Here is an 11,169-nt window from a genome sequence, read left to right as displayed (position 1 = left end):
ACACATCCTCACATGCGCCCTCACACACACGCACTCACACAGACACACTCACACACACACACTCACACACATGCACTCACACACACACTCATCCACACATACTCACACATGCCCTAACACAACACACTCACACACACTCTCACACACACACACACACACCCTCACACATATGCACTCACACACATATATATTATATACACAAAAGGAAGTATTGGATATATTAATGCACAGGATTGCGAACAGCAGAGATTTTTATTTATTTTAGCTTTTAAATGTAAAATCCTCAGATTAGTGTGACATAAGTGAGTATCTGGGATCTTCATGTCCAAGTTCTGTGCTTTAGACCTGGTGGCTGTGAATCACAACGGGCCCTCAAAACAAAACCTCTCAGCCTTTTGATGAATCCTGCTTTTTCTTGCTGGATCTCGTCCACAGAAGTGTTGACAAACCTCCTGGACATTTGAGGTCACACTCCTACGAAAGCAGCACATTCAGGGTGACAGGTGCTACGGGCATTCACTCTTATACTTACTATCCCCCTCATCTTATTGCGGCAATTCTGGATTCTTTAGTATAAAGAGAATCAAGAGCAAAACTATCTACATTCTGGGGTTAAGAAGTCCAGTGGGACCTGGTGACCTAACTGTATATACAAGATATAAATCTATTTGTACTTTCGCTGTACATAGTTAATGGTAACCTAGTCATTATAAATAGTAAGTTTAACTTAGATACTATAAAAATAATCATTTTGGATGGGCACATGCAAACTGGTACACTTAAACCTATTTATAAAAGGCATTTTTTTTGTTTTAAATATAAATGTTGCTATTTAGCCATCAACTCAATGATTTAAATGCAAACCCCAAAGTTCCCAGTTAAAAGTATAAAATCTGCTTCTACCCAATGCGGCACACGGCTTCGAGTATTCTTCTCCTGTTACTCAGGTCTAGATGGTTTTGTGGTATGTGAAATACAGGTGTATGCTCGGTCTCCCTAGATATCAGACACCCCTCCAGAGTCAAAGCTACTTTTGCTCCACATTTTTAAAATATTGCAAACTGTAGGTGCCCTTAAGAAGGCCTCATCTTGACTTTCCATTTTCCTGGAAGTGGACACACCCGGCCTGCTGCTGCAGGAGGACCCACCCAGCCCAAGCTCAGTGGCCTGCAGAGCCATCTGCACAGGCAGACGGAGTGGCCACAAAGGGCTCATTTTGCTTCTGATCCTCCTTCAAGCCGGCTGCCTGGTCTGTGATGGAGGAGAAAGACAGCTGGTCATGCTCCATAATGTGCACCTGATCTTCATCCTTGTCTTTCTTCACGTAGAACATTTTTCTGAATTTCTTCAGCTCGTGGAGCTCACAGAAGGTTTCCAGAACCACCAACATGGCAATGAGGCCCAGCAGCAGGTAGCCTGCGTGAGAAGGACAGCATCTCAGTGCAACCCAGTCACAGGCGAGCCCCGAACTCGTGCTGACCTGCCTCCCATCCCTGCCACAGAAAAGCTACAGAATGGGATGATTTGTTTCTAGGAAAGTTTGAAGACCATGGCTCAAAGAGGAACTGCACAGAAAAGGAGGTGAAGAGGGGTTTACCCTTCTAACAGCTGGAATTATTCAAATCACAGGCTGCAATTTTTGAGGGAAAAAAATATTGGCGCTAATGGGGCCCCTCCAAGTGTGTCCTCCCACCGGGAGGGCTCCACCTCTGCCCTAACTCAGGATCACAAAGCCTGTGGCATGTTAGGAATGCTTGCAATTTACCATGGGCACCTTTTTAAAGCATGCAATATCCTTATCATTATTTCCACTACAGAATAAGAAGTTTAGTAACAGCAATTACTTCTTAAGCTAAATTAAGATTCCATAAACTAGGTAGACTACCTAAAAAACACGTCCACATTGTAACAAGAGATAAATGTTATGCAAGGATTTGGTACTACGTGAAAAACGGAAGAAGAGAAACTGTTGGACAAACTGAGAAGACAATTCATCCAAGAAAAGAGTGTAGCTGGTAAGTATAATCAGAAATATTATACTTCCCTAAGTCATGAAAATAAAAGATAATTATCTGTTACATGAAAAAAAGTTAAGATAATGTTTATTTTGCTATCAAATTCACTTACAGAAAAAACAGCACTATAACTCTACTGGCCACGGCCGCCCCAAAAGGACTGAAACCATTGGGCTCAGATAGAGCCGGTGACTGTGTGGACCCATAACACCATTCGGAGAGCCCGGAACAATATGTTCTGAGCCACAGAAAAGCATATTCCTGTTGGGCCAGCAATGCCACTTCTTGGAAATACATGAAAGTTCAAAAAGTATTTTAAAAAGTGTCTTCTGTAATGTTATCTATAACACTCCCAAATTAGAAGCCACCTAAATAGTCAACAACAGAGACATGGAGAGATGATGGCGTGGCCCCGTGGTGGATCACAGATGCCACAAACAACACTTAGGAGATGGGGAAACATGGGTCCGCGCCTGCTGAGCTGCATGTGACCTGGCACTGCTGGAAGCTCTGCAGACTCTTGAGTGACATCCCTGTTCTTGGTGAGCCCACAGTTTAATGTAATGGTTAATACAGACACAGTTCAACTAAGCATTTGTGGCACTGAGATGACAGGACAGGCACACATGAGTGCCGGAGTTTCCACTCTGATCTCCTAGAGGACATGGGCTGAGCGAGTCACAAATGGGAAGATCCTGGAGGGGGCAGAAATGGGAACCGCGTGTCCATCACGACTGCACAAGTGTGCATCCTGGGAGACACGGAAGGCCGCACAGCAAGCAGCTTCTCCAAGTGGGTGACTGCATTTTCCCAGATATTACATAAAATTTAAAACTGAAATTATTTAAAAAGTTATGAGTCACTGGCCATTTGAATTTTCATGCCTATTTTATTTTCTCCATATAATATTCTGGAAACATTCAACATCCAATAATTTCTTCAAAAAGAACCAGATGGACAAAGGAGATAAATGACCATTTTAAGAAATTCCTGGTAAACAGTGGTGGGCTCTACCCAAGGCCTCACTCCCTTGTGCTCACTTAACAGAGTAGAGCAACTTGCTTCATTAAAAGTTGGGCATCAAGCATGTCCTGTGTGGCTTGTTTTAGTACAGCACTGTCTAAGGCCTAAACATTATTGATCAGTAGTTGTAAGGTGCCGGGGGAAAATAAATAGGTAATAAGTGTTCTGCAGAAAGAATTTTTATGGGAATCATGAAAGAAAATATCATGGGAAGATGGCAAAAGTGGAAGACCAGCTAACCCACGAGGAAGCACCCCGAGCGCTTCTGGGTGACTACTGGGGGGTGGAGTGCAGGTGGTAAGACAGACCTGAGGGGCAGCCTGGGTGTGATACTCACAGGTGATCCCGATCTTGTAGAGCTCTCTGAATTTCTGGTTGTAGCCCTCTCCAGGAACGTAGTCCCCGAGGCCAATGGTGCTCAGGGAGATGAAACAAAAATAGAAAGATTCCAGGAAGTTCCAGTCGTCCTCCAGGACGGAGAAGACCGCAGCCGGGATGAAGAAGAAGCAGGACACAGTGATGAACCCGAGGAGGACAGCGTGGACGATAGCCACCACCTGCTTGGAGAAGCCCCAGCGGATGTGGAAGTAGAGGACAGGTCTGCGGGTGACATGCACGGTGACACGCTGGACCACGGCCGTCAGGAACAGGAGGGTGAACGGGATGCCTATGACGGAGTAGATGATGCAGAAGGCCTTGCCCCCATCAGACAGGGGCACGGTGTGGCCATAACCTGCAAGGGGAAAGAAAGGGGGACAGGTGAGCTGAAGCCGGGGAGCGGGAAATGGGTTGTGCTTTGGGTTTTGGTGCTGAGGATGGAACCCAGGGCCTTGCACATGCTCTTCCATTGAGCGACTTCCAGGCCCAGAAGATAAAATGTTTTTAAGTGACATGTGTCTACTGTCCCCCTCATCCCTCAAACAGAAGAGAATCGAGAGACTCTAGGTCTGGTGCCGTTAGGTCAGTAGGCTCCATCCGTGGAGGCCAGACTCCTGGAAGGCCCACCACTCTGTAACCTGACCAGATCGTCCCACAACCTGCCCCTGTCTGGCTGAACAGAAAGAGCGTGCTGAGCTGCAAAGCAGGAGGAAAGCTCAGCGTGGGACCCCTTTGCCCAGCATGACACAACCTCTGCTCCCAAGGACACTCATAGTATCACACCCAGTCCACCCACTTCCAAAACACATGACTCACCGGACATTGTGACCAGAATGAGTGACAAATAAAGGTGTGTGTGGAGAAGCGGCCCTCAGGAGGCAGTGGGAGGGGTGGACTCCACTAAGATAGGGAATGGGAGGGCAGAAATGAGGCCAAAGCTTGTGGTCATGGGCCAGCATTGCTTCTAAAGTGTCCCGCCCTGTCACCTGGCCCCAGGGAACACTCAGACACCTGCCCCTTCCCCCTTGTCACTTCCACACATTCATAGATGCCGTCAATTCCCAAAGAAGCATCAAGACAATTCCATCAGGGGCAGTGGTCACAACGGATGCCTGTTTCACTTCTGGACAATCTCAATCATTCCCACATGGCCACACAAGCGACTCTTCATCCAACCAAAGCCAGCAGGAGGGAACCTGGCCAGCCCGAGGCTCCCAGGGTTCTAGGAGCTCAAGGGCACTTCATGGGAAAGCCCCAACCTGTCCAACAAGGCAGCTCAGGACACTTTGCCAACTAAGTGCATATTTTAAAAAATGAAATTGGATTCTGAAAAAACTGATCTGTGAATATAATTGAAAAGTGGTTTCAAAATTGAATCTTGAAAATGTGTTTTGCTCAACTACATGTGCAAATTCTTTGCTTCATGCCTGATATGAAGCAAAGGTCTAGGTAATTATTCTTTGATTATCATTATTATCGTTGGGTCCTAGGGACTGATACCAGGGATGCTTTACCACTTACACCCCTAGTCTTTTTTATTTTACATTTTGAAACAGAGGTAAGTTGCCCTGGCTGGCTTCAAACCTGTGATCCTCTTGTCTTGGTCCACCAGGGTTCTAGATGTGGAACACCATGCCCACCCAGCCGCTTCCCGGATTATTCTTCATACGCTGCCCCCAGGCACAGTTTGTGAGTGAACTACAGCAGGTCCTCCTGTCCACTGGAATCATATGCAAACACGTTCATCCTCCAACTTGAGCATTTTTGTGTGGAGATTCCAGAGCTTAGATTCTCAAAGGAGGACCGTGTCCCTCAGGGGTCAGGAACCACTGCTCCGAGCCTCAGTGTCTGAAGCCATCTTGTCCACACACGCCCAGCAGCGCCAGGGATGCCCTGGCTAACTTCATGCCTGGCATTCAGAGAGGGAAAGAGGCTGGAGCAGTGAGTTAGCATGCTTTTGCCTCTCTGTGACCACAAGGACAGCTCAGCGGAGGAAAGGTTTAGTTGGAGCTCACAGTTTCAGAGATCTCAATCTACAGATGGCCAGCTCCGTGGCTCTGGGCCCGAGGTGGGGCAGCACATCATGGGGGAAGGGCCTGGGGCAGGAGAGCTACCCAGCTCATGGCAGGGTCAGGAAGTAGAGAGAGAGGAAGTGCAAAGGAACCCAGGATGGGTACACCCTTCCTGGGCAGCCCCAGGGGCCCACCTCCTCCAGCCACCCCCCACCTGTCTTCAGTTTCCACCCAGCCATTCAAACGAGGGTGGCCTGATTAGGTCACAGCTCACAGTCCAATCACCTCACCTCTGAGCACACCTGCATCAGTGGGAGCTTTCGGGGCACACCTCACATCCAAACCCTGGCAGCACACACAGAATCACATGCATGATGGTGACACACAGAATCACATGAGTGATGGTGACAGTCTGCTAAATAACATACATGCAGCAGCATCAGGAAGCAGGAAAATGTGAATGTTTAGTTTTGCAAAAAAAAAAGAAGGAGAGTTGTTATAAGCAAAACCACCCACGTCACAGAAGTTATGGTTCCAGTTGGGCATGGAGGAAGGATATTCTGATGATCAGAGATGCATGGAAATAACTCTAAAATGGAATTCTATCTAACCAGCACCTAAGCCAGTGGGAAGGCAATTCACCCGTTTGTTCCAAGCCTGAGACCCAAAGCAGGAGGAGGTCATGGTCTCTGACAACTAGAGGGTGGCAGGCAGCAAGGAGGAACTTGGCTTGGCAGGGATTTTGTGGAGGAAGCACAAGAGTCGCTGAGTCTGTTGGCAAAAGGCTTTAAGACCGTGATTCGATTCCATTTTTCTTTGGCAGCATTTTTTGAAAATTAGCTTTCCTAAAAGTGTAACACACCTATGCCACACAGCCCACCTCTTCCTACCATCTGTCCCAATAAATGACATGATCCCAGCAGGGGATAAAAAGTAAGGGTATGATTTACTCTCAAAATTTGAGAGATCATTTTATGAGAATGTTAACTAAATCTCATTGACTCAAATACTGTCTCTGAGAAGCAAAGATAATCACGACAGGACTCCAGGCTCTCTGCATGATGACATTTTTATACCCGTGATAGAGTCCTGCTAGGAGACTAACCATGGCCAGGGTGCAGACCTTCACTGAGGCTGTTTCTCTCCTCCTGATGTTTACATAAATCATGTTTGTTAAAGGAAAGTAAATGTAAAAGGCACCTCTCCTCTGAGTTGCCCACACTTCGAGTGCAGGCCACACTGGGAAAACATCCTTTGGCCTGCCCACACAGCAACTGGTTTTCAACAGACCCCTCAGTGTCCCCGCTGGAAGCTCTCAGCCTACTGGACACTCATGAGCTCACTCAAGCTCAGCTAGTGGAACATCCAAATAAATCATGAAGCAAAGCTCATAGCTTTAAAATCTTATAATCATACTAAAATCCATTACAAATGATGAAAAATTTAGCAAGATTTAATAAACTTGGCATATTGGGGTTCATTCAATTTTTCTAAGGCTAGTCACATAATTTGGGGCCCAAAAACTGTGTATAACAAAGTTGGCTGAAACTTATTTCAAGACCTCAATTAGGTCCTGGGGTGAAACTCCCACAAAGTCCATGTTCTCGTGATTTCACCTCCTGCTCCCCAGCTGCTACACCCCTGGGGGCCACGTAGGAGGGCTGTATGGGGTGGGTGTGTGGACGGCCCTCTCCTGTGCAATGTGGCTCTAAACCCAGAAGCTGACACTCTGCTCCCTAACACTGATCTACAACCCAATTAGGCCACACCAGGTACGGGCCTTCTGGTTGTTCTGGTACCAAGTCCTGAGGAGGTCCAAGGCAGAGGACCTCTGTGGCTCCTCTGGTGCATCAGAGCAAGTCACCGATCTGCAGTTTCTTCACCGGTATCAGATGCTTTTGAGACGTGCAGTTGACCATGGCCTATGACCTTCGCCATATAATACTCTCATTGTCTTGCATTAATTATGATGTGGAACCCTGAATATATTCTTCATTAAGTTAGTTTTATACAGGCTATATAAAAACAACAAACAAATAAAAAACGAGAGAAGAGTCTCGGCCTCTGAAGTCCACCCTGATGGGATCAGGCACAATACTCTTGTCTCTGAACCGACTTGGCTTTGCCAAGGGGACATCAGTGGTCTTCCTGGAGGGAGACCAGGTGCTCCTCCACTTCAAAGCTCCTAGGGTTCCATTCTACAGCGAGCAGTGACCCTGGTGCTGTGGGCCTTGGAGTCCACAGACCTGAGAGCCACGAGCACCCACACTGGAGGGAGGAGAAGGCTCACGGTCCAGCTCCACAAAGATGTGGAACTTGCCTAAGCCAGACAGGCACCCACCTGTCTCTTCAATTCACCTTGAAAGGTAAGTTGACTGAGTATGCGAGAGGGGCACTGCAGGCTCTCCAGGGTCCCCATCATCAGACCACCTCTGAGTGCCAGGAGGCAGACCAACTCTTCCAGCTCCCACCTGCAGCCCTATCAGCCAACAAAGCTTTGAAACAGGGATGAAGGTCAAGGCCACCCTTCTGAAAATGCCCCTCCTCTGTCCCTTCTGAGAATACACCTTGGGCTCGCTCCTGGTGTGTCCTGAATCGCAATTTTTACTCGAGGATAAACGTGTCCTTTGCTCATGGCATAGCTTGGTGGATTGGGCTATTGACTACACACAGCTCTTGGTTTCTGCTGCAGGTGAGGTCCTCGACCCGGCCTCTGGCATCAGCAACTGCTGTCAGTGGCACCTCAGCCCACCCCGGGGTCTGTGGGCACATGGCAATGCCCATGGTCCCACCGTGTATCTGTCACCCAGAGAGCCACTTTCTACCCTGGGACATGGGGAGAAAGAGTTAGAACCTGCCGCTAAGCCTGATTATTGCAGAAGACAGCACGGCTGAGGAAGAATTGCATTTTATTCTATTTTGCCCTTTTTATTCTTTAAAAAGTATTTTCCCTCTCACTCCTTCTTGACCACGCAAAAATTTTAGGAACAAGATAAGAATGAAGCAATGTTGAAGAAGTCAACAGACAAAAGATCTAGTTTTCCTAAAGCCCCATATCTTGAAATAGGCCTCCTGACCTACTAAGCAAAGCAGCGGTTTCCTCCATCTGCTGCCAAGCACCCTCCAGGTTTGCCTTCAGGTTTGACTCATTATGCAGCTATCAGGACCCTAAGGTTTAAAAGCTATTCTATGGTAAAGTCTTCCCAGAGGTGCTTTAAGAGTAGGGTTTTACTTGAAGTAGGCATTTCCCCCAGGCATGGAGGCCACAGGCATTTCCCCAGGCACAGAGGCAGCCGGCATTTCCCAGACATGGAGAAACTGACAACTCAGGGTTGAAACTTCTCTTCCCCTGGGAACATGAGCAGCTCCAAAGTCAATAGCAAATGTGGAAGACATGAAGGCATCACGTACTATTTGCTAAATTTCCACTGCGCCGTTCCCACTCATCTCCTGCCAAACCTGCAAATAGCTGACACGGTTCTTGTGATGACCGCAAGGCTAACTTTAGACCAGAAAGCTAAGCATCCTCAATTCTCATGTCACGTAAAGGTGTGATGGTGACAATGGCTACTCCATTTGTTTTATGCCACCATGTAGAAGATGAGCTTCACTTTGCAAAATTGCCCCTTGTAAAGTTTTTCTGTTTTATTCCTTTGCCCAGTGATTCAACTTCTAAGAAAACCCACTTTTAATGCTCGAAATGTTAAGAGTCAGTTATTCCAGGAAAAGGAGACAAAGAGGAAAAACATTTGTCCCCAGACCTCCTAATCAGTAATCTTTCATTTTTCAGAAACTGGAACACCTGGTGGTCTCCAAGTAACATGAAGTGTGGGCCAAGGACCTGCTAATACTGTTCTCTCATTAAAAGAAGAATAGCGCTTAACTTGCATGAAAATAATGTGTGTATTGAAGGATTGCAACCTGTGCAGGAGACGAAAGTCATCACTAATCACAGGAACCAGGAACCTTCTGATGGAAAAGCAGGGAAAACATCCCCTGGGTGACACACTATAGCGCGGCTGGATTCCCAGCTCAGCCAGCATACATCTTTCCTGTCCATCCACCTCCACCCTCCTCTCCTCCTCAGAAACCCTTCTGCACACCTGAATTCTTTTGAAGTGGTCATTAGGACAAAACTCTGGCCATCTTGGCATCAGCTGACTTGCAGTGGAACCCCATTCCCTCCCACCAGCTCTCCTCTCCACACACGGGCTGCTGTGTGGGCCAGAGCCCAGCCTTGACAAAAGCTGTCAGTTGCCCCAGGACTCAGAGGGAAGCTGTATGCCTCTGCCCACAGGGAATCAGGCTCCTGGGAGGAAACACGTCAGCAGCACCTACACCTCCACACCTTTCGGAGGCAGAGGCTCCTGGAACAAAGGACATGTAAGGCTGCACATGGAGGAAACGGGATGATGAGAAAAGACAAACCATGCACGTTTACGTTTTGAAGTGCTGGTTTGAGCTTCCAGTGGTTCACTGGGGCAGCACCACTCAGCGAGTGGCCCGCTCTCCTCCAGAGGGCGAGGGGGGCGTCTATGAAGGGTTTGTAGCAGCAGGACAGGAAACACTTCTGACTGGTCAGAGAAGCAGGTTACTAGTTGGCGGACAGTCTATTCCTGGCTAGTCTGTTATCCAAGAGGGCACTTAAAGTGCAGAGCCGCCCCAGCCCAGTGGCCTCCCAGGAGAACCACATTTCCTAAACTTGAGTCTGGACTCTGCCTCTTACTAGCTGTGTGGCCCGAGGATCATCCTGGGGAACATGACTGGAACAGCAGGCACAGCGTCCCATTGTGTCTTAGACACCCCATCTGAGGTTAGTCGGCTTTGGAAGTCGCCCCTGATGACATTACCCCTTCTCTTCCTTCCATTGTTGTGAATTTCAAAAAAAACTACCTTGGGACGACTGGTACACTGACTGCTGGAGCCAAATATTGCAGGAAGAGAAACAAGAGAAACACTGAGCCCAAGCCCCCTCATCACTAATCCTTCTTCAGGTTTTCAGAGCCCAGAGCAGATGACATTCTTCAGATAACATCCAAGTGTGAGCCAAGGACTTGCTAATCTTGCTTTCTAATTAAAAATAAAATGATGTTGAACTTGTAGGGGAATAAAATGCTTATCTAGAGAATTAGAGGGATTGGCCAGGCTCTGATGACCCCATTCAGCACACAGCCTCCTGCCCATCATTCCCTGCATCTTCTTTCCTCCCAGGAAAGCCCTTGGGTACCTGAGGCAGTCTTTGTTTGAGGGATGGCAGCCCCTCTTCTCTTCTCAGGGCTACCCTCAATACACTTGATTTACTTCCCACCCACTCGCGTCTCCCAAGTCGAGTGGTCAACAGATGGACATGGGTCTAGTAGCATCACTTCCTGCCTCGTGCAGGGGTTCTGAGGACCAAAGAGAGGGGTCCAGGTGTGGCAGTGAGTGTAGCTGCAGTGCCTGTGGTGTGTCAGGAAGGTAAAGGCTTCCACGGAGGCTGCAGACAGGTAGCTGAAGGAGGTTCTTTCAGCTTGGCCACCGGCTCTGGGCATGCTAGTTAGATGCCATCAGCATGCTCCCATCTCTTCTCTGTACACAGTTCAGTTTTTCCCAAGCCTTTCACGACATCATCCACAGTGATGGCTAGAAGCTATCAAAACAGTGTCTGATAAAAATTGATAAAGAAGGGCTGGGACTGTAGCCCAGTGGCAGAGCACCTGCCTTGCATGTGTGAGGCACTGGGTTCGATCCTTAGCACCACA

At 47.9% G+C, this 11,169-nt stretch overlaps 1 protein-coding gene across 1 annotated transcript in view; it reads right to left on the bottom strand.

Annotated features, from left to right (window-relative positions):
* Positions 1-233: 233 nt before the first annotated feature.
* Kcnk1 (potassium two pore domain channel subfamily K member 1) overlaps positions 234-11,169 on the bottom strand; it is a 34,721-nt gene continuing 23,785 nt past the window's right edge. Inside the window, exons 2-3 of the mRNA XM_027948037.2 lie at positions 3,376-3,771; positions 234-1,416 (exon numbers count right to left, since the gene is read on the bottom strand). Coding sequence (XP_027803838.1) covers positions 1,160-1,416; positions 3,376-3,771 — 653 coding nt within the window. The 3' untranslated portion in view covers positions 234-1,159. The remainder of the gene's footprint in view (positions 1,417-3,375; positions 3,772-11,169) is intronic.

This window comes from Marmota flaviventris, chromosome 12 (genome assembly GCF_047511675.1).
Source record: "Marmota flaviventris isolate mMarFla1 chromosome 12, mMarFla1.hap1, whole genome shotgun sequence".
NCBI lineage: Eukaryota > Metazoa > Chordata > Mammalia > Rodentia > Sciuridae > Marmota > Marmota flaviventris.
This window is presented reverse-complemented; position numbering and strand designations above follow the sequence as displayed.